Source organism: Leopardus geoffroyi, chromosome C1 (assembly GCF_018350155.1).
Source record: "Leopardus geoffroyi isolate Oge1 chromosome C1, O.geoffroyi_Oge1_pat1.0, whole genome shotgun sequence".
Taxonomy (NCBI): domain Eukaryota; kingdom Metazoa; phylum Chordata; class Mammalia; order Carnivora; family Felidae; genus Leopardus; species Leopardus geoffroyi.
Window position 1 is genome coordinate 189,041,159 of NC_059328.1, and position 26,954 is coordinate 189,068,112.

At 37.5% G+C, this 26,954-nt stretch overlaps 1 protein-coding gene and 1 pseudogene across 6 annotated transcripts in view; both read right to left on the reverse strand.

The window, feature by feature from the left end:
• Positions 1-26,954, reverse strand: part of ICA1L (islet cell autoantigen 1 like) — a 93,034-nt gene that overhangs the window by 25,939 nt on the left and 40,141 nt on the right. For 5 of the 6 annotated variants that reach the window (XM_045480787.1, XM_045480791.1, XM_045480789.1 and 2 more), the window contains exons 10-11: positions 26,896-26,939; positions 7,400-7,654 (exon numbers count right to left, since the gene is read on the reverse strand). In XM_045480787.1, coding sequence (XP_045336743.1) covers positions 7,400-7,654; positions 26,896-26,939 — 299 coding nt within the window. Of the gene's footprint in view, positions 1-7,399; positions 7,655-16,517; positions 16,593-26,895; positions 26,940-26,954 lie in introns of all 6 variants that reach the window. The other variant, XM_045480792.1, reaches the window with a different exon arrangement.
• LOC123600297 lies at positions 4,128-4,229 on the reverse strand (annotated as a pseudogene).

Genomic DNA, 26,954 nt, shown 5'->3' on the forward strand with positions numbered 1-26,954 from the left:
CTAGCAGTGCTATTGCTGGCTCATAGGGTAGATCTATCTTTTAATTTTTTGAGGAACCTCCACACTGTTTTCCAGAGTGGCTGCACCAGTTTGCATTCCCACCAACAATGCAAGAGGGTTCCCGTTTCTCCACATCCTTGTCAGCATCTATAGTCTCCTGATTTGTTCATTTTAGCCACTCTGACTGGCATGAGATGGTATCTGAGTGTGGTTATGATTTGTATTTCCCTGATGAGGAGCGACATTGAGCATCTTTTCATGTGCCTGTTGGCCATCCGGGTGTCTTCTCTAGAGAAGTGTCTATTCATGTTTTCTGCCCATTGCTTCCCTGGATTATTTGTTTTTCGGATGTGGAGTTTGGTGAGCTCTTTATAGATTTTGGATATTAGCCCTTTGTCCGATATGTCATTTGCAAATATCTTTTCCCATTCCGTTGGTTGCCTTTTAGTTTTGCTGATTGTTTCCTTTGCAGTGCAGAAGCTTTTTATCTTGATGAGGCCCCAATAGTTCATTTTTGCTTTTAATTCCCTTACCTTTGGGGATGTGTCAAGTAAGAAAGTGCTGCGGCTGAGGTCAGAGAGGTCTTTTCCTGCTTTCTCCTCTAGGGTTTAGATGGTTTCCTGTCTCACACTCAGGTCCTTTATCCATTTTGAGTATATTTTTGTGAATGGTGTAAGAAAGTGGTCTAGTTTCATCCTTCTCCATGTTGCTGTCCAGTTCTCCCAGCACCATTTGTTAAAAAGACTGTCTTTTTTCCATTGGATATTCTTTCCTGCTTTGTCAAAGATTAGTTGCCCATACTTTTGTGGGTCTAATTCTGGAGTTTCTATTCTATTCCACTGGTCTATGTGTCTGTTTTTGTGCCAATACCATGCTGTCTTGATGATTACAGCTTTGTAGTAGAGGCTAAAGTCTGGGATTGTGATGCCTCCTGCTTTGGTCTTCTTCTTCAAAATTACTTTGGCTATTTGGGGTCTTTTGTGGTTCCATACAAATTTTAAGACTGTTTGTTCTAGCTTCAAGAAGAATGCTGGTGCAATGTTGATTGGGATTGCATTGAATGTGTAGATTGCTTTGGGTAGTATTGACATTTTAACAATATTATTCTTCCAATCCATGAGCATGTAATGTTTTTCCATTTCTTTATGTCTTCTTCAATTTTCTTCATAAGCTTTCTATAGTTTTCAGCATACAGATCTTTGGTTAGGTATTTTATGCTTTTTTTTTTTTTTATAAATCTAGGTATTTTATGCTTCTTGGTGCAGTTGTGAATGGGATCAGTGTCTTTGTCTTTCTGTTGCTTCATTTTTAGTGTATAAGAATGCAACTGATTTCTGTACATTGATTTTGTATCCTGCAACTTTGCTGAATTCATATATCAGTTCTAGCAGACTTTTGGTGGAGTCTATCGGATTTTCCATGTATAATATCATGTCATCTGCAAAAAGTGAAAGCTTAACTTCATCTTTGCCAATTTTGATGCCTTTGATTTCCTTTTGTTGTCTGATGGCTGATGCTAGAACTTCCAACACTATGGTAAACAACAGCGGTGAGAGTGGACATCCTTGTCATGTTTCTGATCTCAGGGAGAGAGCTCTCAGTTTTTCCCCATTGAGGATGATATTAGCTGTGGGCTTTTCATAAATGGCTTTTATGATGTTTAAGTATGTTCCTTCTATCCCGACTTTCTTGAGGGTTTTTATTAAGAAAGGATGCTGAATTTTGTCAAATGCTTTTTCTGCATCGATTGACAGGATATGGTTATCTTTCTTTTATTAATGTGATGTATCACGTTGATTTGCGAATGTTGAACCAGCCCTGCAGCCCAGGAATGAATCCCATTTGATTATGGTGTATAATTCTTTTTATATGCTGTTGAATTCGATTTCCTAGTATCTTATTGAGAATTTTTGCATCTATAGTCATCAGGGATTTTGGCCTGTAGTTCTTTTTTGCTGGGTCTCTGTCTGGTTTAGGAATCAAAGTAATGCTGGCTTCATAGAATGAGTCTGGAAGTTTTCCTTCCCTTTCTATTTTTTGGAACAGCTTGAGAAAGATAGGTATTATCTCTGCTTTAAATGTCTGGTAGAATTCCCCTGGGAAGCCATCTGGTCCTGGACTCTTATTTGTTGGGAGATTTTTGATAACTGGTTCAATTTCTTCGCTGGTTATAGGTCTGTTCAAGTTTTCTATTTCTTCCTGTTTGAGTTTTGGAAGTGCATGGGTGCTTAGGAATTTGTCCATTTCTTCCAGGTTGTCCAGTTTGTTGGCATATAATTTTTCATAGTATTCCCTGGTAATTGCTTGTATTTCTGAGGGATTGGTTGTAATAATTCCATTTTCATTCATGATTTTATCTATTTGGGTCCTCTCCCTTTCCTTTTTGAGAAGCCTGGCTAGAGGTTTATCAATTTTATTTTTTCAAAAAACCAACTCTTGGTTTCACTGATCTGCTCTACAGATTTTTAGATTCTATATTGTTTATTTCTGCTCTGATCTTTATTATTTCTCTTCTTCTGCTATGTTTGGGGTGTCTTTGCTGTTCTGCTCCTATTTCCTTTAGGTGTGCTGTCAGATTTTGTATTTGGGATTTTTCTTGTTTCCTGAGATAGGCCTGGATTGCAATGTATTTTCCTCTCAGGACTGCCTCTGCTGCATCCCAAAGTGTTTGGATTGTTGTATTTTCATCTTCGTTTGTTTCCATGTATTTTTTAAATTTTTTCTCTAATTGCCTGGTTGACCCATTCTTTAGTAGGGTGTTCTTTAACCTCCATGCTTTTGGAGGTTTTCCAGACTTTTTCCTGTGGTTGATTTCAAGCTTCATAGCATTGTGGTCTGAAAGTATGCATGGTATGATCTCAATTCTTGTATACTTATGAAGGGCTGTTTTGTGACCGAGTATGTGATCTGTCTTGGAGAATGTTCCATGTGCACTCGAGAAGAAAGTATATTCTGTTGCTTTGGGATGCAGAATTCTAAATATATCTGTCAAGTCCATCTGATCCAATGTATCATTCAGGGCCCTTGTTTCTTTATTGATCCTGTGTCTAGAAGATCTATCCATTGTTGTAAGTGGGGTATTAAAGTCCCTGCAATTACCACATTCTTGTCAATAAGGTTGCTTATGTTTGTGAGTAATTGTTTTATATATTTGGGGGCTCCCGTATTTGGCACATAGACATTTATAATTGTTAACTCTTCCTGATGGATAGACCCTGTAATTATTATATAATGCCCTTTTTCATCCCTTGTTACAGCCTTTTATTTAAAGTCTACTTTGTCTGATATAAGTATGGCTACTCCAGCTTTCTTTTGACTTCCAGGAGCATGATAGATAGTTCTCCATCCCCTCACTTTCAATCTGAAGGTGTCTTCAGGTCTAAAATGAGGCTCTTGTAGACAGCAAATAGATGGGTCTTGGGTTTTTTTTTATCCATTCTGATACCCTATGTCTTTTGGTTGGAGCATTTAGTCCATTTACATTCAGTGTTATTATTGAAAGATATGGGTTTAGAGTTATTTTGATGTCTGTAGGTTACATGCTTGTAGTGATGTCTCTGGTACTTTGTGGTCTTTGCAACATTTCACTCACAGAATCCCCCATAGGATCTCTTGTAGGGCTCGTTTCATGGTGATGAATTCCTTGTTTTTGTTCGTTTGGGAAAACCTTTCTCTCTCCTTCTATTCTGAATGACAGACTTGCTGGATAAAGGATTCTCAGCTGCATATTTTTTCTGTTCGTCACACTGAAGATTTCCTGCCATTCCTTTCTGGCCTGCCAAGTTTCAGTAGATAGATCTGTCACTAGTCTTATCGGTCTCCCTTTATATGTTATAGGGTGTTTATCCCTAGCTGCTTTCAGAATTTTCTCTTTATCCTTGTATTTTGCCAGTTTCACTATGATATGTCATGCAGATCGATTCAAGTTACGTCTGAAGGGAGTTCTCTGTGCCTCTTGGATTTCAATGCCTTTTTCCTTCCCCAGATCAGGGAAGTTCTCAGCTATGATTTGTTGAAGTATACCTTCAGCCCCTTTCTCTCTCTCTCCCTCTTCTGGAATTCCTATTATACGGATATTGTTATGCTTGATTGCATCACTTAGTTCTCTAATTCTCCCCTCATACTCCTGGATTTTTTTAATCTTTTTCTCAGATTTCTTTTTCCCTAATTTTATCTTCTGATAAGAACAGATACTACACTTGATCTTAGCCAAAAGGCCGAGAAGCGATTCCATAATTTCATCTTCTAATTCACCTATTCTCTCCTCTGCCTCTTCAATTCGAGTGGTGGCCACCTCCATTTTATTTTGCACCTCATTTAGCATTTTTAATTCATCATTACTATTTTTTGGTCCCTTGATCTCTGTAGCAAGAGATCCTCTATGTCCTCTATGCTTTTTTAAATCCCAGTGATTAATTTTATGACTATTATTCTAAATTCATGGTCTGTTATATTGTTTAAACGGTTTTTGATCAATTCATTAGCTGCCGCTACTTCCTGGAGTTTCTTCTGAGGAGAATTCTTCTGTTTTGTCATTTTGGATTGTCCCTGGGGTGGTGCCAAACTGCAGGGCACTTCCCCTGTGCTGTCTGGAGTAACTTGTGTTGGTGGGCAGGGCTGCAGTCAGACCCAATGTCTGTCCCCAGCCCACTGCTGGGGCCACAATCAGACCGGTGTGTACCTTATCTTCCCCTCTCCCAGGGGCAGGTCTCACTGTGGAGTGGTGTGGCCCCTGTCTGGGCTACTTGCACATTGCCAGGCTTGTGGTGCTGCCTGATGGGATCTGGCGTATTAGCCAGGGTGGATCCGCAAGGTGCACAGGGGCGGGAGGGGCAGGCTTAGCTCACTTTGCTGAGGGTGGTCCCCTGCAGGAGAGGCCCTGCAGCACCAGGAGGGAGGCAGACCCTCAGAGGGATGGATCCACAGAAGCACGGCACTGGGTGTTCATGAGGTGCAAGGAAGTTTGGTGATGGGAACTGGTTCCCTTTGGGATTTCGGCTGGGGGAAGGGAGAGGGATATGACGCTGGCCAGCGCCTTTGTTCCCCACTGCCGAGTTGATCTCTGTCTTCCAGGGCTCAACACCTCTCCCTCCTGGTGTCCTCTTGCCCTCCCAATCTCCAAGCAGTCCCAATGTTGACTTATAACATTCCAGATGTTAAGTCCTGCTGGCTGTCAGAACTCATGCAGTCCAGCCCCTCCACTTTTGGAAGCCCGAATGGGGGCTTTGCCTTGCTGGGTGGGCTGCCCCTCGACCCCTCCCCCAGCTCCCTCCCACCAGTCTGTGTAGTGCGCACTGCCTCTCAGCCCTTCCTACCCTCTTCTGTCAGCCTCTTGTCTACACTTGGCTCCGGAGAGTCTGTCCTGCCAGTCTTCTGGCGGTTTTCTGGGTTATTTAGGCAGATGTGGGTGGAATCTAAGTGATCAGCAGGACGCAGTGAGCCCAGCATCCTCCTACGCCGCCATCTTCTCCCCTATTCTCCTTAGTTTAGTTTTTTCATGTTTATTTTTGAGAGAGAGAGAGACAATGTGAGTGTGTATGCATGCACAAGCAGGGGAAGGGCAAAGAAAGAGAGGGACAGAGGATCTAAAGTGGGGTCTGTGCTGACAACCAAGAGATTGTAACCTGAGCCAAAGTCCAACACTTAGCCTACTGAGCCACCCAGGCACCTCTATTTTATTTTAAGTAGGCTCTATGCCCAATGTGGGGTTTCAACTTATGACCCTGAGACCAAGAGTCAAATGCACTAGCAATTGAGGCAGCCAGGCTCCCCTAACTGATATTTATTTTATGTATTGAGCTAATTTTATGCTGCTGTCATAGAAAGGACAAAGATAAATCACCATACAGATTGTGTCCTTGAAAAACTTGCAGGCTGGACAAAGTATGATGGTGTTGCAGACACAGTATGAACAAAGTATTTTAATACAAAGTACAATGCATTAAGACACTGTTAGGTGCTGTGAACCATTTTCTCAAGGATAAAATCTACTAGGGGGTGAAAGATAGGGACAGAAGGCAAGATGAACTATGATTACAGCCATGAAAACATATAAAGCACTATGCGAGGCCAGAGGTGGCAGAAACCACTCCACTGGGCAGTACTGAAGAAGTATTCAAGGGTTGGTTGGCCACCATGGAGAAAATGCTGGACTGGGAACCTAAAACACAGGCTCAAGCCTATGCTTTATTACTGAACATCATAAGTCAAAGCAGCAACACAAGCAGTGATGTCTCAGAGGGATCTAAAAATAGTCAATACATTTACAGAAAATGGAAAGGATTGTGGGTGCCTGGGTGACTCAGTTAAGTGTCTAACTCTTGGTTTTGGCTCAGGCCATGATCTCATGGTTTCGTGAGTTTGAGCCCCATGTTGGGCTCTGTGCTGACAGTGTGGAGCCTGCTTGGGATTCTCTGTTTCCCTCTCTCTCAGCCCCTCCCCAACTCATGTTCTCTCTTGAATGAATGAATGAATGAATGAATAAATAAATAAATAAATAAATTTAGAAAAGAACATATAAGTATTTTGAAGTAAGGTAAGAGATAAGAGTGGAAATGTAGGCACGGGTTTTACCCTAGAGCCCATGGTCCTTCATTTTAATGTAAGCAGGGTGCTGACATCAGAATCTGCTTCTTGGAAAAGAACTCTTCCATGAAAGCATGGAAGATGACCTGGGGTTTGGGAGGTCTGGTAGGAGGACTCTTACAGCAGCCCAGAAAACCAAACAAGGCTCTAAATGCCTCTGATAATAGAGGAAGAAAGGAGAAGCATGAAATTGGAGACATATTTTAGAAATAGAATTGACAGCACTTAGCAACAAATATGGAAGTGGGGAGCAAAATGACTCCCAAGGTGCTAGGTTGATTACACGTTGCTGGGACAGCAGGTCAGTAGAGGGAGTCCCTGACATAAACACAAAGAAGAGGGCCCTTTCCTCAGGAAAACACCCTTCCCCGGCTTTCTACCACAACCCTCCAGTCCTGCTGCCTTGCCCAGGAGTTGCCAGGATCTACTCTAAGCCCACAGGAAGAGAACACACCAAGCTTTGCTAGATGGAAGAAACAATATGACCTGCCATAAGTAGGGATAACTTAGCAGGTCAAGAATTTAAAATAAGACACTGATTTTCTATGTTGAGAAGACATCTGGGAAAGTCAATGCAGAAAATGTGGGGTTTGGTGGAGGTGGGAGGAAAGCAGCCCTTTTTTCAGTCTTACTGATATACTCCAGTAGTAATATTTGTTATTTTTTTCAGTTGATGCGTGTGACTGCAGATTTTATCTAGTGGTACTAAAGTTAAAATCAATATCCTTGTTGATTTTAGCATCCACATGCACATAGTTTTGCTTCACAAGGATAAAATAAGTCATGGGTGTCCAAATGTTTCATAGACACTTACTGTTGAAAGCTCCAACAGCATGAAGGCCAAGATCAAAGAGCTGTGAAGGAAGGAATCGTGAAGAATGAGCAAGAGGCTCAGACCCCACAGAAGGCTCCTGGATTGTGAGGCTGGTGCCGGGGCTCCCAAAGGCAGTCTGGCATTCTTGGGTAAATTCACTAGTACTTGAAGAACCAGGACTTAGCAGGTTGTTCAGAAATGAGAATTCCTTCTCAAAATCATCTTCCAGTGAATCAACAGGTAAATCTTTTGCAACTGTTGAATGAAAATAAAAACAGAATGGCTCTTTTCTTTTTGAGGAAATGAGAGTAAAATGTAGGGCAAATCAAATTTGGTTCACTGTTCTTATACATTAACATAATTTTTTAACAAAATTTTAGTGAACAATTAAACTGACTGGAAGTTTACATGAAATTATTTGTAATTGGGTAGGCTATAGATCAAAATGACCACATTTCACAATGAAGATACAATAGTTATGAATATCTAAGTGTGAAATAATGAAGCAGCCACTATTTAGGGCAGAAACTACAGGGGATGCAAGAGGTAGAAACAAATTAATGATCATAGAATTTAATTATTTAATTAATTACTCTCAGTAAAAAACAGTAGACTTTAATATACCACTCTTAGTAAAAAATATGCCCGAAAGGTAAAAGTAAAGATATAAAAAATCTAAACAGAGTAATCACTAAGATAGGTTTTGTAAATAAACCTAACAGAAAATACACTTGGACTGCCTGGCTGGCTCAGTCAGTAGAGTGTGTGACTCTTGATCTCAGGGTTGTGTGTCTGAGCCCCACAGTGAGTGTGGAGATTACTTAAAATAAAATCTTAAAAAAAATGAAAAAGAAAATATATTTTCATCTCAAGCACACATTGAAAATTCACTAAAATTATACTAAAGCAAACACATAAAAATCAATGAGTTTCTTAAAGTGGAAATACTACAAACAACATCCAAGAAAGTGAAGTAATTTAAAAAATGAAACTGAAAAACTAAAAGGCTCTTCCATTTGTAAATTTAAATACATTCTATTAAACAACTATTGGTTGAAAGGGCAATGGAATTTCTGAAAAATAATAATAAAAAGACATTTCATGTTATAATCCGTGGATACTTAAATAGCAATTAACAGAGAAAAAATAATCCTGAACACCTTTACTGATAAAAATGAAAAAGGCTTCCAGCATGATAGAGTGGGGAAGTCTATGGACAGGCATACCAGTTTTTAAATAACTGGTGAAAAATGTTTAAAAAACAATCATTAAAGTCTCTAGAAATTGTTCCAAGGACACACATCAAATGAGGAAACACCTACTCAAGAAAATCTATTAAAATTCATACTATGGTATGTGAACTAAGAACTATTCCCTTCCCAGTTAAGCAAGATGGAAATTCCACTCTCACACTGTGTAGCCAAGAACATACGGCTCCTGCTCCCACAAGTCTCAGTCAAGAGTTACATTCCCAGAAGGGGCAGTGTATCAGCATTTCATATCCTGTCCTCACTTACCTATTGGCTAAGCCTGGACAGTACAATCAACAGGTGCAAGCTCCCATTTCCCACCCAGATAACAAGACCCCAGTCATAAGATTGAGACTATGATTTGGGTGTGGCATGCTGAGAATACAGGAGCCCTGGGTCATGTGACCCTCCTCATAATGTGGTAGTTTCATTCAGGAAAAGGCAGGCCAAAAAGACCTGAGATTACCATCACCCTCCTCACTTAGCACTCAGCTCCCAGAGCAAGGATCTTATACAGAAACATGTCATTGTTTTCATTCCCAGATAAAGCCCTAACTTAGAGATTTTGCCTGGAGAGAGAAGCAGACTATGAAATAGCTCCAAATCTTGTCCCAAAGAACTGACTTCCTTTGCAACAGAGTACAGAGAAATTCAAGCCTAAGGATACTCCCCAGAACAGTGAAGGCTGTGGTGAAAAGCAATTGGGAAGAGATTGGAAGACTCATTGGACATACAGGCTAAAATGTAGGCCAACTAGTTTGCCTGAAAGAATCAGGGAAAAAGCCAATGGGGACGAGCCTACCTAGGTAGGGTAAGAATAAATCTCAGTGACCTTGGAAAATATCCTCTCACAGGAGTCCAAATTTTATTGGTTTTGTTTGTAGAACAATTTATGATCCAGAGCATTCTTAAAAATAATAAAGCAATGATATGGAAATTAGTGGTGTTTAACAGCTGGGTGTGATCAGGGAAGGGGACTATCAAGGAGAACCCTTACCAAAACAAACTGTCATCCTAGGGTGACTGTGGGTAAACCTAATTCTGTATCCCTGTTCCACTGTTGGGAGCTGAGGGGCTGGGGAAGGGGGGATAGACTTCACCAAAATAATCCAGCCTGTCACTAAACAAATAAAGCAAGCAAATAATAACAACAAGCCCCAAAGGAGAAGACCAGTAGCCAAAGTTGCTAAAATGTATTATCTAAAATGTCCAGTTTCCAACAAAAAACAGTAAGGTAGGCCAAAACAAACAATAAATAGTAAAGTATGACCAAACAATGACAAGAAGGCAGGAACTCAAACTGCCTGTGAGAGCAAACCAAATGTCATATTAACAGGCAAAACCTTCAAAGCAACCCTTATAAATACATTTAAAGAACTAAAAGACAGTATGATTAAAGTAAAGGAAGTGTGTTCATAGATAGGGTAATTAACTAGATGGAGAGAATCCTCTCACAAGGTAAACATTATATCAGCACACTTCAAACATCTTACAATTTTATTTATCAATTTTACCTCAGTAAAGCTGAAAAATTTGTTAAAGCAATCTTTAAAAAGCAAAGGAAGGTGTTGTGACAATACTGTATCAAATAGAGAGTATCAATAAAGAGTCAGAAATTACAAAAAAGAACCAAATAGAAATTCTGAAGTTGAAAAGTACAGTAACTGGGGCATGTGAGTGGCTTAGTCAGTTAAGTGTCCGACTCTTGATTTCAGCTCAGGTGATGATCTCATGGTTCATGGGATCGAGCCCCATGTCAGGCTCTGCACTGGCAGTGTGGAGCTCTCTTGGGATTCTCTCTCATCTCTGTCCCTTCCCTGCTTGCATGTGCACGCTCTCTTTCTCAAAATAAATAAACTTAAAAAAAAATTTGTTTTAAAAGTACAATAACTGAGGGGCACCTGGGTGGCTCAGTCAGTTGGGCATCCAACTTCAGCTCAGGACATGATTTCACGGTCCGTGAGTCTGAGCCCCACATTGGGCTCTGTGCTGACAGCTCAGAGCCTGGAGCTTGCTTCTGATTCTATGTCTCTGTCTCTGCCCCTCCCCCACTCACGCTGTGTCTGTCTCTCTCTCTCAAAAATATATAAACATCAAAAAACTTAAAAAAAAAAAGTACAATAACCGAAATGAAAAATTCACTGGTGAGGATCACCAGTAGATCTGAACTAGCATAAGAAAGAATTAGCTAACTTTAAGATAGACTGACAGATTATGCAACCCAAAGAACTGAGAAAAGAAAAAAGAATGAAGAAAAATGCACAGCATCTAAGTGAAATGGCGGGCCAACATCAGAAGTAAGAGTTTCAATAAGTTTCAATTGAATTATTCAATAATTCAATAAGAGTTTCAATTTGAAACAATAAGAGTTTCAAAAGGATGGCGGGGCAGAATTTGAAGAAATAATGGACAAAATGTCCCAAATTTGTTGAAAACATCAATGTACTCATCCAACAAGCTTAATAAAACCCAAGTAGAATCAATGTAAAGAGATCCATATCTAGATACTTCATAAGCAAACCACTGAAAGTCAATGATAAGGAAAAAATCTCCACATTCACAGACTGGAAGGAACAATATTGTCCAGATAGCAATCAACTCCAACTGATGTATGAATTCAACATGATGATTGTAAAATCTATATGGAAATGCAAACAAGTTAGAATAGCCAAAACAATTTTGAAAAAAAACCCAATGCTGTAGGGGCGCCTGGGTGGCTCAGTCGGTTAAGCGTCCGACTGCAGCTAAGGTCATGATCTCGCGGTTTGTGAGTTCCAGCCCCACCGTGGGGCTCTGTGCTGACAGCCTGGAGCCTGCTTCCAATTCTGTGTCTCCCTCTCTCTCTGCCCCTCCCCCGCTCACGCTCTGTCTCTCTCAAAAATAAATAAATTAAAAAAAAAGAACAATGCTGTAGGACTTATACTACCTAATTTCAAAATTTACTATAAAGCCACAGTAATCAAGACAGTAGGGTACTGACCAAGGTTAGGTATATAGATCAGTGGAACAGAAACTAGAATCCAGAAACACACCCTTACATTTTTTTTGGTCACTTGATTTTAACAAAAATGCCAAGAAAATACAGTGAATAAAGGAATATCTTTTCAATAAATGGTACTACTACAAGTAGATATACATATGCAATAAACAAAAACAAAAATAAACCTTACCTACCTCACACAATACATTAACTCAAAATGATCATAGTCCCACAGATAAGAGTTAAAATTACAAAACTTCAAGAATACATAAGAGAAAATCTTTGTAATCTTGGGTAGGGAGATCTAGATGTGATACCAAAAGAACAACCCATAGAAGAAAAAAAAATGTTAAGTTGAACTTCATAAAATTAAAAAAATTTTGTGTTTCAAGAGGCAAAATTGAGAAAATAAGATGACTGGAATATTTACAAGTCCTATGTCTGACAACTTGTATGAAGAATAATCGTGCAATTTAATTATAAGGTAAATAACCCAATTAAAAAATTGGCAATAGATCTTAACAGATTTGTCAACAAAGATATACAAATGGCCAAAAAACACAGGAAAAGATACTCAACATCATAAGTCACTAGAGAAATGCAAATTAAAGCCACAAATTAAAAGCGCTAGAATGTACATGATTAAGAAGATAATACCAAATGTTGACAAAGATGTGGAGAAACTAGACCCCTCATACTTTGCTAGTGGGAATGAAATAGTAGTAGAGCCATTTTGCAAAACCATTTAGCAGTTCCTCAGAAAGATAAAGTCAAATTTGCCACATAACCTAGCAGTTCCATTTCTAGGGATCTAACCAATAAAAATAAATCTTATGTCGGGGCGCCTGGGTGGCGCAGTCGGTTAAGCGTCCGACTTCAGCCAGGTCACGATCTCGTGGTCCGTGAGTTCGAGCCCCGCGTCAGGCTCTGGGCTGATGGCTCAGAGCCTGGAGCCTGTTTCCGATTCTGTGTCTCCCTCTCTCTCTGCCCCTCCCCCGTTCATGCTCTGTCTCTCTCTGTCCCAAAAATAAATAAACGTTGAAAAAAAAAAAAATAAATCTTATGTCCATACTAGGAGAAGTACTTGAATGTTCACAGCAACAGAATTACAACAGCCAAAAACTGTAAACAGTCCAAATGTCCATCAACTGATAAATGGATAAATATAACGTGGTATATCCATACAATGGAATACATTCATAAATAAAAAGTAATAAACTATAGTTAGCAAAATGTGGTGTATACATATAATGGAGTATTATTCAGACGTGTAAAGGAAGAAAATTCTGCAATATACCACAACATGGATGGATCTTGAGGACATTATGCTAAGTGAAATAAGCCAGTCACAAAAGGACAAATACTATATGATTCCACTTACATGAGGTACTTGGAATAGTCAAAATCATAGAGAACAAAGGAGAATGTTGAGTGTTAGGGGCAGAGGTGGGGGAATGGGTAATTATCATTTAATGGATACAGACTTTCAGTTTTATAATGAAAAAAGTTAGAGATGGATGGTGGTGATGGTTGCACAATTTAATACCAGTATGCACTTAAAACGGGTAGGATGGTAAATTTTATGTGTATTTTTCAATAAAACAATTAAGGGGGGAAAAAGTAATGAACTACTGCTATTTGCAACAACATGAATGAATCTAGAAAAACATTAGGCTTAATGGCAGACATAAAAAGCCAGACACAAAAGGCGGACTTTTGTACAATTTCAGTCCAGGAAAGGGAAATTTAGAGAGACAGAAATCAGATTAGTAATTTTCTAGGACAGAGTGGGAGCAAGGATTATAAACAAGTACAAGAGGCTTTTGGGAAATATTCTAATATTCACTGAGGTGGTAACATGCACAACTCTATAAATTTACAAAAAATCATAGAATCTTACACTCAGAATTGGTAATTTTTAGGTATTTAACTTACACCTCAATAAAGCTGTTAAAAATCAAGATTTTATACAAATCTATACAAATATCTGACAATCTAGACAAAATGAATAATTTGAGAAAAATATAATTTGCTGAAATTGATTTTAGTACATATAGAAAGGTTAAACAGAACAATTTCCATTGAGAAGAAAACACAAAAAATGCACCAGGCCTAAATGTCTTCACAGGGAAATCAACTGCAATGCAGAATTAGTAAATAAAATATCAACAGATTAATGCACAATGACAAAGCTGGACTTATAACTGGAATGCAAAGATGGTGTAGTATCAGGAAACCTATTAATATAATTTATCATATTAATACATTTAAGAAGAAAAATCAAATAACTGCTGGCAAAGATATGGAAAAAGCTGTTGGAAAAATTCAACAACCATTCCTAATAAAACTCTTAAGAAATTAGGAGTGTATGGATACTTTCTTTTTTTCTAAGTTTATTAATTTTGTGAGAGAGAGACAGACAAGGAGAGAGAGACAGAATCCCAAGCAGGCTCTGTGTTGTTAGCACAGAGCCCAACATGGGACCCAATCTCATGAACCATGAGATCATGACCTGAGCTGAAATCTAGAGTTGGACACTTAACAGACTGAGCCATCCAGGCACCCCTTGGATACTTCTTTAACGTCACAAAATCTATAGCTCATTTCAAAAGCCAACATCTTAATTAATTCAGAAACATTACAGGAACTTCCACTAAAATTAGGAAATGCCCACTAATATTCAACTGGTTCTGGAGGTAGTAACCAATGCAATTAAACAAAAGAAATCCATTACAGTAACAAGAACTGGTAAAGAAAAAACAGGATTATATCTATTTGCAGATGACATGATGGTATACCTGGAAAACGCTAGAAAATCAATGATAAAACTAACTCAAACTATAAAAAAAATTCTAGGTAGCAACATATAATATTAACATACAAAAAGTCAATAGAATTTTGGGGCACCTGGGTGGCTCAGTCTGTTAAGCTCTAACTCTTTGATTTCCACTCAGATCATGATCTCACAGTTGTAAGAGAGAGGCTGATGTTGGGCTCCATGCTGAGTGTGGAGACTGCGTAAGATTCCCTTTCTCTCTCTCCCTCTGTCCCTCCCCAGCTTCTGCTCTCAGTCTCAAAAAATAAATACATAGATAAATAAATATCAGAAGTTTAAAAAAATCAACAGCATTTATTTATATACACAAATTAATAACCAGTTAAAAATATAATGGAAAGGGGTACCTGGCTGGCTTAGTTAGTAGAGCATGTGACTCTTGATCTCAAGGTCATGAGTTCAAGCCCAACATTGGGCATAAAGATTATTTATACACACACACACACACACACACACACACACACACACACACACGTATATGTAATGGAAAAGAAAACCTCACTTACAGTGACAACAAACAAGATAAAATACTGAGAAAAAACAAAACTGTTCAAAACCTATATTTAAAAAAACCTGTATATAAAAGATACACAAGAAAATTTTAACAAATAGGAAAAATGTCCCTTGTTTCTGGTTAGGATGTCTCAGCACCATCAAGCTGTCAGTTTTTCACATTTAATATAATCACAATAAAAGGAATAATGGGTTTTATGCAGCTGGACAACATGATATAAAATTTATATTGAGGGGCACCTGGGTGGCACCTGGATGCTCAGTTGAGCATCCGACTTCGGCTCAGGTCATGATCTCACAGCTCGTGAGTTCAAGCCCCGCGTTGGGCTCTGTGCTGACAGCTCAGAGGCTGGAGCCTGCCTCGGATTCTGTGTCTCCCTCTCTCTCTACCCCACCCCTGCTCACACTCTGTCTCTCTCTCTCTCTCAAAAAATAAACATTAAAAAAAATTTTTTTAATTTATATTGAAAAATAAACATGCAAGAATAGCTAAGAAAATAATTAAAAGGATACTAGCCCTACCAGATATAAAAACACAAAAGAAAATTTCAATAATTAAAACCACATGGCATTGGTACATGCACACATCAATAAAATATAAATAAAGTCCAGAAACAGACCTAAATACAAACGGAAACCTAGTATATGATTGGAAGTTATCTCAAATTACTGTGGCAAAGATGGCATTTAAAAAAAATGATATAAAAGGATGGCTACTTATAAAAGATAACATTTAATCCACTGCTAATACCATATGGCTAAATAAACTCCAAATGAATTGAGGTCTAAATGTGGGGGCACCTGGGTGGCTCAGTCGGTTAAGTGTCTGACTCTTGATTTTGGTTCAGGTCATGATCTCAAGGTTCGTGAGATCAAGCCCTGAGTCTGGCTCTGTGCTGACAGTGCAGAATCTGCTTGGGATTCTCTTTCTCTCTCTGTCTGCCCCTCCCCACACATGCTCGCTCCCTCTCTCTCTCCTCTCTCTCTCAAAATAAATAAACATTAATAAAATAAATAAATGTAAAAAATAAAAGTACACGAATACTAGAAGACACCATCAACGAATTTTTCTAACCTGATTCTTCATATGACAAAAATCAAACCCAATAAAAGAAAAGACTGATAAATTTGACTACACTAAATTATTTTTAAAAATTTATAAGGCAAGAAACAACTACATGAAAAGTCAAAAGACAAATGACAAAGTGGGAGAAAATATATGCAACATAACTGCTTGGGGAAGATATTCAAGGTAGTTTCTACTGAGTGTCCACAACTGCTGGATAGTGGAGGTACACTAGACCATAAGATAGACATGGTCCTCACAGTTTCACAGATACATCTGGACAAGGGCCCAAACATACAAAACAAATAATGACTTCAGTTCCACTTCAGTGTGCTACAAAGTAGAAGCACAGGTATTGGATTCCTGTATAGAGAGACCTATACAGGTTTTAATGTTGAGGAATTAAGTATTAAAAGTAAAGAATTTTAAATAACACATTATCCATTTATATGATGAAATTATAATTTCTTAACCATTTTCAGAGTTAGAAAACTGAGGTGCTCCAAATTCTCTTATTTGATAATGTTTTTCCTTGTGATCTTTGGCTGCTGAAACAAAAGCACATAAAAGGTAAGTTGAACAAGGAGAAATTTAGCATGCTTATTTACTATAATATTTTGTAATTATTGGTTTAAGTGTTCAATTGGCCAAATCAGTTTATAATATATATAAAAGGGAGATGTAAAAATTTAAAGAGCCATATATAAAGATTACATATGTGTGTGTGTATGTGTGTATACATGTATATATGTGGGTACATATGTATATATGCACATACACACACACAGATGGTTCCCTACTTACAATGGTTTGACTTACCATTTTCTGACTTTATGATGATGCAAAAGAGATACACATTCAATAGAAACTGTACTTCAAATGCTGAATTTAATATTTTCCCCGGGCTAGTGATATGCAATACAATATTCTCTTACGATTCTGGGCAGCAGCAACAAGCCACAAATCCCAGTCAGCCATGTGATCACAGGGTAAACAACTGATACACTTACAAACTTCTGTACCCATAAAATCATTCTGTTTTCAGTTTCAGTACAGTATTCAATAAATTACATGAGATATTCAACACTTTATTATAAAATAGGCTTTGCGTTAGATCATTTTGCCCACCTGTAGGCTGAAGTAAGTGTTCTGAGCACATTTAAGGTAGGCCAGGATGAGCTATGATGTTCAGTATGTTCGACATATTAAAGGCATTTGACTTACATTTTTTTTGGTATAGAAGAGAACATACATTTTTGATTTTTTGATTTTTAAAAATGTTTTCATTTATTTTTTATTTTAATTCCAGTATAGTTAACAGACAGTGCTATATTAGTTTCAGTGTTCAGCTTACAGTATTTTCAATTTATGATGGGTTTATCAGGATGTAACTACACCTAAAGTTAAGAAAGATCTGTAACACAATAGATACAACTTATATATAAAAATATATATATATACTGTATATGTGTATGTATGTAACATGTGTATATACATATTATATGTATATGTATGTATACACTTATACATACGTGGCTCTGTGCTGACAGTGCAGAATCTGCTTGGGATTCTCTTTCCCTCTCTCTCTGCCCCTCCCCACACTCATGCTCGCTCTCTCTTTCTCTCAAAATAAATATTAACAAAATAAATAAATGTAAAAAATAAAAGTACACGAATACTAGAAGACAGCATCAATGATTTTTTCTAACCTGAGTTTTGCATATGACAAAAATCAAGATCCAATAAAAGAAAAGATTGATAAATTTGACTACATTAAATTATTTTTTAATGTAATTGTAATAATTGTAATTATTCAGGTCCTTTGTTATATCTATGTTCCCTTGAAAGTTAAAAGTTTTCACATTCCATGTAAATTGGTATAGCCATTATAAGGAAAACAGTATGAATATCTCCATATTAAAAACAGAACCACCATATGATCCAGCAATGCCACTTCTGGCTATTTATCTGAAAACAAACAAACAACTATCTTGAAGAGATACATGCATCCCATGTTCATTTTGGCATTATTTACAATAACTAAGACATGGAAACGACCTAAGTGTCCATTAATGGATGAATGGGCAAAGAAAATGTGAGATATATCTATATACATATACATAGATATACACACACATACATGTACATATGTACATATATACATACATGTATGTATGTATATACATACACAATGGAGTATTAATCAGCCATTTAAAAAAAGAATGAAATCTTGCCATTTGCAACAACATGGATAGACCTTGAGGGAATTATACTAAGTGAAATATGACAGAGAAGACATTTTCTGTATGATCTCACTTATTTGTGGAATTTAAAAAACAAGGAACGGGGGCACCTGGGTGGCTCAGTTGGTTAAGTGTTTGGCTCAGGTCATGATCTCACAGTTCGTGAGTTCAAGCCCCGCATTCGGCTCTGTACTGACTGCTCAGAGCTTGAGGCCTGCTTTGAATTCTGTGTCTCCCTCTCTTTCTGCCCCTCCCCTGCTCACGTTCTCTCTTTCTCTCAAAAACGAACATTTACAAAATTTTATTAAAAAAAAAAAAAAGGAAAACTAAAACCAAACTCAAAGACCAGATTTGGAGGTTGCCAGAGGCAGGGGATGGGGGTGGGGGGGGGATAGGCAAAATAGGTGACTAAAGTGGGGTCACCTGGGTGGTTCAGTAGGTTAAACATCTGACTCTTGACTTTGGCTCAGGATATGTCATGGATTGTGAGACTGAGCCCTGCTTCAGTCTCTGCACTGACAGCACAGAGCCTGCTTGGGATTCTTTCTCTCCCTCTCTCTCTGCCTTTCCCCCATTCATGCTCACTCTCTCTCTCTCTCTCTCCCTCTCTCTCTCAAAATAAGTAAACATTTAAAAATAAATAAATAATAGGGATGTAATGTCTAGCATGGCAACTAGTTAATAATACTGTATTGCATATTTGAAAGTTGCTGAATGAATAAATCTTAAAATATCTTATCACAAGAAAAAATTTTTGTAACTATGTCTGGTGACATACGTTAACTAGACTTATTGTGGTGATCATTTCACAATATATACAAATATCAAATCATGCTGTGAATCTGAAACTAGTGTATCATTTATATATCAATTAATAAAAAAGTTTTCACATTCAAAAGCTTATCCCCTCCCTGGTGGACCTGTGTCTAATTCTGCATTCTCTGAAAGTCCATTTTATATTTTGTTCTACCTGATTTCCATGTCTTTGCACAACAGATATTCACTTTATGTGCACAGTTGTAAGCAGCTTCTCCACATTCCTCACCTATAACAAAGTGAGAGTAGTAGTGATTTCATACCAAGAAAGAGATCAAACATATGTGCTAAAAGACAGCATACTCTTAAGGGTTTTTTTGAACGTTAAAAACCAAGGGCTCAATAAGTTAAGTGTTCAACTCCTGATTTTGGCTCAGTAACGATCTCATGGTTTCATGAGTTCAAGCCCTGCATTGGGCTCTGTGCCAAAAGCCAGAGCCTGCGTGGGATTCTCTGTCTCCCTCTCTCTGCATGCGCTCTCTCTTTCTCTCTCAAAAATAAATAAACATTTAAAAAAAAAATTAAATGGGAATGCAAGCTGGTGCAGTGACTCTGGAAAACAGTATGGAAGTTCCTCAAAAAACTAAAAATAGAACTACCCTACGACCCAGCAATTGCACTACTAGGCATTTTTCCAAGGGATACAGGTGTGCTGTTTTGAAGGGACACATGCACCCCCATATTGATAGCAGCACTATCAACAATAGCCAGAGTATGGAAAGAGCCCAAATGTCCATCAATGGATGAATGGATAAAGATGATGTGGCATATATATACAATGGAGTATTACTCGGCAATCAAAAAGAATGAAATCTTGCCATTTGCAACTTCGTGGATGGAACTAGAGGGTATTATGCTAAGCAAAATTAGTCAGAGAAAGACAATTATCATATGACTTCACTCACATGAGGACTTTAAGAGACAAAACAAATGAACATAAGGGAAGAGAAGCAATAATAATATAAAAACAGGAAGGAGGACAAAACAGAAGAGACTCATAGAGAACAAACTGAGGGTTATTGGAGGGGTTGTGGAAGGGGAGATGGGCTAAATGGGTAAGGGGCACTAAGGAATCTACTCCTGAAATCATTGTTGCACTATATGCTAACTAATTTGGATGTAAATTTAAAAAAATAAAAAATAAAACAAGTTAAAAAAAAAAAAAAAAAGACCCTACAAACCAAAGCTCTTCAGGCAGAAAAAAATTGTGTTTTTTTTTTTAAAAACTATCTCCAAGTACGAGGTGTATATTGAGACAAATTATGCTCCATTATTAATTCAGGAGCCAGTTTCTCACATAATACACCTGTACCTCATTTGCAACCTAGTAAAAACAGAGACCAGAAACAAAAACAAAACCAATAACCAAACAAAAACAAAAAGCCCAAGATTTTGACATCTTCAACTATTATCAAGGGCATTTTTCAAAAAGATAAATGAAATGTAAATGTCTCCTATACACAACATGAATAGTGTTGCTGATGTATAGTGAGCTTAGAGGGTGGAATACATCTAAGGACAGGGTAGTAATATCTGTACTACACTCTTATAAAATTTGATGCTCAGTTTGGAAAACTCAAAAGAAAATAGAAAAAATTAAATCGACCAAAGTAATCAAAAGAAAAACAAAATCAAAAGAAAGGTGTAAGGAACTCAGGGTTATTTAGCAAAATATATAGAAGAAAACAAATACTAACAAAAATATAAACTAGTTAAGCTAAGCTAATGTCTTACAGAGGAAACTTTAAGCCAAGAAGTCTTATTAGGACAGAAAGGGTCATTATATTGATAACAGATTAATTCACTGAACAGATATAAGAATTCGAAATTTATATTCAACCATCACTTCAAAATCCTCAAAATATAAAAAATGAAAAACTACAGAGAGAATGAAAATCCACTTCAATAGCAGGGATTTCAAAACACATTTCCCAATTATTGATACATCAAATAAATTAAAAATTAGTAAAGATATAAAAGACTTAGAGCAGCACAAATAATAAGCTTGATGTAATAGACACACAGGCTTCTGCATTAACAGTTAGAGAACACATATTCTTCTCAACCACATGGGATAATTAGAACATCTGGCTACTTTTTAGGCTATAGACAGCGTCCCAATAATTCAAAGAATCAGTATCACAAAGATACATTCTCTGACCATAATGAAATTAAGCTAAAAATCAATGACGGGGTGCCTCGGTGGTACAGTCGGTTAAGGGACCAACTTTGGCTTAGGTCGTGATCTCGCGGTTCATGGGTTCAAGCCCCATGTTAGGCTCTGTGTGGATAGCTCACAGCCTGGAGCCTGCTTCGGATTCTGTGTCTCCCTCTTTCTGCCCCTCCCCTGCTTGTGCTCGTTCTCTCTCTCTCTTAAAAATAAACATGAGGGGCGCCTGGGTGGCGCAGTCAGTTAAGCGTCTGACTTCAGCCAGGTCACGATCTCGCGGTCCGTGAGTTCAAGCCCCGTGTCAGGCTCTGGGCTGATGGCTCAGAGCCTGGAGCCTGTTTCCGATTCTGTGTCTCCCTCTCTCTCTGCCCCTCCCCCGTTCATGCTCTGTCTCTCTCTGTCCCAAAAATAAATAAACGTTGAAAAAAAATTAAAAAAAAATAAATAAACATGAAAGTTTTGTTTTTTTTAAATCAATGACAAAAAAAATAATTTCAATATCTCCTTAATTTGGCAATTTCAGAAACACAGCTTAAAATCACTCATGGCCATAGATCACAGAAGGTATTAGGAAAAGTTTAAAACAATTTAAATCAAATGATAATGAAAATACCATATATCAAAGTTTATGGACATCCATATGATAGATTAAGCAATAAAAAGGAAATACCAACACAAATTATGTCAGCGATGAACTTCAAGAGTGTTACATGAAGTGAAAAAAGTCAAATACATATTACATGATTCTAGTAATATGAAATGTCCACAAAAGGCAAATTTATACAGAGAGAAAGTAGATTAGTTGTTGACTAGGAATGAAAATGGGTATTACAGCAAATGAATGTGAGGGATCTTATTAATGAGAGGATGAAAAGGTTCTAAAACTGACTTATAGAGATGGTTAAAACACTCAGTAGTAACTAAAAATTACTGAAGTGTACAACTGAATGAGTTTTATGATATATAAAATATATCTCATAAGGTTTTTTTTTAAAAAAAATTGTGGGATACAGAAAAAGGGAAATTTTAGCCTTAAAACACACAAAAAAATAATAAAAGAAAATAATAAAGAACTAAAATTAATGAAACAGAAACAAAGATTCAATAGACAGGATTAACAAAACCAAAAGTTGATTTGTTCAAAGAATAAATAAACCTTTAGCAAAATTAATTAAGAAAAAAAGAAAAGGAACAAATAAACATTTGGAATTAAAAAGTGGATATAACTACTGATACAGCAGGTTTTAAAAGATTAAATAATGCTACAAATGAATGTTAAAACTACACCAATATCCATTATATTTCATTTAGAACTTGAAAAAAAACGTTCTCTACTTGGGTACTGGATTATGTATACAGAAGTAGCTAACCTTTGGAACATACATTTGAAGCTATGTTAAATATATAATTCCATAATTATTATGGCTTCTTAAATTGTTTTTCAGTACGATCTGTATTTATGTGTACACTTAAAAATGCCTCTCATGTGGAGCACCTGGGTGGCTCAGTTAGTTAAGTGTCAAACTCTTGGTCTCAGCTCAGGTCTTGATCTTGGGGTCATGAGTTCAAGCCCTGCATTGGGCTCTGTGCTGGACATGTAGCCTACTTTATAAAAAAAAAAAAGTACCTCTCATATTTATTGTCACCTATCCTGTGCTATGTAGTTTATAAAAATTATCTCTAGCCCTAATGTCTCTGTAAGGTAGGAGTATATGACTCCTGTTTCAGATGAGAAAAATGAGGTATAAATGACTTGTTTTAAAAAGCCGGCACTCAAACCCTGATTTTTCTGGCTCCAAAGCCACACTGATTGAATATATATGATTGTATATATAACATGTATTTATAAAAAAAAAAAGAATATGAATTTAAATGTGAGGAAGAGCTTGAAACTTAATTATTCAACTATGAAATAAATGTGTACATTAGAAGTCCTTATCTTAGAGAAAATAAAAATTCCCTTAAGAAAACAAGTAGACCCTCTGATTAGGTACTCCTAGAAAGCTAACTCACTGCTGAGCATAGCCTCCAGTCCCACATGACCAGGAAGCCTGCAATGAGACCCTGGGAAGTTGCAGGGCATATTCTATCACCCACCCACCCAGAGAAGCAAGTCAGCAGCACCCCCCAAGCTGGAAGCATAACCTGCAGCCTACCTCACTAGCAAGCTCTAATAGTAACCCTGGGGAACATCACGGCCCAGCTTACAGCACTGCTTAGCAGCAAACTCCAGTCTATAGCTCTGCCTGGCACTGGAGCCCAGCTGATGGCTATGCCCAATTGTTGAGTACAGCCTGCAGTCTCACCCAGGCAGGAAGACCAGTCAGTGACCATACCCTCTGTGAAGCAGAGCCTCAAGCCCTGCCCAATGGAGTACAGCATGAGGCCCGCCCAGCTAGGAAGCATGGCTAGCAATCTTGCCCAACAGCAGAGCACAGCCAACATTCTGCCTTATTTAGACTGAGCCTCTGCAGTCCTGCCTAATCACAAAGCACAGGCTGAGGCCACATCAGACCATGAAGCCCTGCCTGCAACCCTGCCTGAATGAAGAGACTGGGCAGTGGCACCATTTGGCCAAGGAGCATACCCAGTAACCTTGCCTGACCAGAGATGACTGTGAAACCCTGCTTAGTGACCCTGCCTGACCTCAGAGCACAGCCCTACCAGCCAACAGCACCGCTTAAACACACAATAGAGCCAGTGGGCCACCCCCACCTCAGCATGAACAGCAGCTTCACCTAGTCAGAGACAACAAACCATTATAATTATGTTGTCAAAAGTCAAAGATAGAATTTTGAAAGTAGCAAGAGAAAAGTGACTTGTCACATATGAGGGAGCCCCTATAAGACTGTAAGCAGATTTTGAGGGAAAACTTTGTAGGTCAGGAGAGAGTGGTAGGATATATTCAAAATACTGAAAGAAAAAACTCAGCAAAGCACACTATACCCAGCAAAGCTCTCTTTCAGAAATGAAAGAGAGATAAAGCCCTTCCCAAAGAAATGGAAGCTGAGAAAGTTCATCACCACTAGACCTCCCTTACAAGGAAGGCTAAGGATAGTCTACAAGCTGAAATGAGAGGATGTTAAATAAACCCCGTAAAACTGCATGAACGTATACAACTTGTTGGAAAGGGTAAATATATAATCAAAGTCACATTCTATAATATTGGAATACTGGTGCATAAATCACTTTCAACTCTAGTTTGTTTTTTTTTTTTTAATGTCTATTTATTTTTGAGAGAAGGGAGAGCACGTGTGCACGCACAAGTGTGAGTAGGGGAGGGGCAGAGAGAGGGAGACAGAATCCAAAGCAGGCTCCAGGCTCTGAGCTGTCAGCACAGAGCCGACATGGGGTTCGAACTCACAGACCAAGAGATCATGACCTGAGCGGAAGTCAGACACTTAACCGACCAGCCACCCAGGTGCCCCTTTCAACTCTAGTTTAAAAGTCAAAAATAAACCTTAAAAATAACTATAACTATAATAATTTGTTATTAGATACACAATGAAAAAGATGGAAATTATAATATTAGTAACCTAAAAGGTGAGGGAGAGAAATGCATAGAGTTTCTATATGGTATTGAAGTTCTTAATCAGCTTAAAATAGGATATTATTTCACATAAGCATACAGAATGGAATATTTCTCAGCCATAAAAAAGAATGAAATCTTGCCATTCATGACAATACATGGGCCTAGAAGGTATTATTCTATGGAATATTTCTCAGCCATAAAAAAGAATGAAATCTTGCCATTCATGACAATACATGGGCCTAGAAGGTATTATTCTAAGTGAAACAAGTCAGACAGAGAAAGATAAATACCATACGATTTCCCTTATATGTGCAATCTAAAAAAAAAAAAGCAAAACAAAACAAACAACAATAAAAAGAGACACATAAATACAGAGAACAAGTGGCTGCCAGAGCAGAGTGGGGTGGAGGCATAGGCAACATAGATAGCAGGGATTAAGAGGTACACACTTCTAGTGATAAAACAGCTAAGTCACAAGGATGGAAAGTACAGCACAGGGAATACAGTAGATAATATTATAATAACTTTGTATGATGACAGAAGGTGACTACACTTAACATGGTGAACATTTTGTAATGAACATAATTGTCAAATCACTGTGTTGTGTACTTGAAACTAATGTATGTCAACTATCTTTCAATTAAAAATATATAAAAAAAACTAGGGAAAACCATTGTGACATTAGTGCTGGCAATGATTTTTTGCAAGCGACACCAAAAGCACAAGAAACAAAAGCAAAAATAAAGATGATATCAAACTAAAAATCTTCTGCACAGCAAAAACACAAAAAATAACCATAACAAAACAATCAACATTCAAAAACCCAATCACATTTGCCTACAGAATGAGTAAAATATTTGCAAACCATGTATCTGATAAGGGCTCCTATCCAAAACATGTAAGGAATTCAAACTCAATAGCAAAAATAAACAAACAGTAACAGTCTGTTTAAAAAATGGGCAAAGAACCTAGATACACATTTTTACAACCAAAGAAGACATATACATGGCCAACCATACATGAAAAGGTGCTCAACAACACTATTCACTCATCAGGCAAATACAAATCAAACCACATTGAAATATCACCTCACAATTTTTAGAATGGCAGTCATCAAAAAGACAAGAGGTAACAAGTGTTGGACAGGATGTGGAAAAAAGGATGTGTACTGTTGGTGGGAATGTAAATTGGTGTAGCCACTACAAAAAGCAGTATGGAAGTTTCTCAGAAAGTTAGAAACAGAAATACTATATGTTCCATCAATTCCACATCTGGCTATATATACAAAGGAAATGAAATTACTATCTTGAAGAGGTATCTGCACCCCCATGTTCAATGCAGTATTATTTACAACAGCCAAGACATGGAAACAACCTAAGTGGCCATCACAGATAAATGGATAAAGAAAATGTTATATATGTACATATGTACATATACAATAGAATATAATTGAATGTTATTTAGTCTTAAAATATAAGGAAATCCTACCATTTGCAATAACATGGATGAACCTGGAGGGCATTACGCTAAATGAAGTAAGTTAGAGAAAGACAAATACTGTATGATCTCACTTAAATGTGAGATCTTAAAAAGTCAAACTCGGAAATAGAGCAGACTGGTGGTTACTAAGGTCTGGGAGGTGGAGAAAATGGGGAAATTTGGTCAAAGGGTACAAACTTCCAGCTGTAAAATTAAGTTCCGGGGATCTAAAATACAGCATGGGGACTATAGTTAACCATATACTTGACAGTTGCTAAGAGAATAAATGTATGTTCTTGCCTCCACAAGATATATAGTAATTATGTGAGGTGATGGATGTTTTAATTTTATTGTGATAATCATTTCAAATACATCCATCTATCAAATCACACTATACACCTTAAACTTACACAGTGGTATACATCAATTATAACTCAATAAAGCTGAGGAAAAGAAGCTAACTCAAAACTGTACAGAAGAGACTTATAAAATGACTTAACATGTTTTCTAATTGAATGGATATTAATACAATCTGTTTTAAAAGGTTGTGACAAACTGTTTTGACATTTAAAATGTGGTCATTTCATATTTTAATGAATTTACCATCTTACCTGGTTTACTTCCCAAGCTCACTTCCTCATCTGACAAAACTAACCTAAAGTAAAAACCA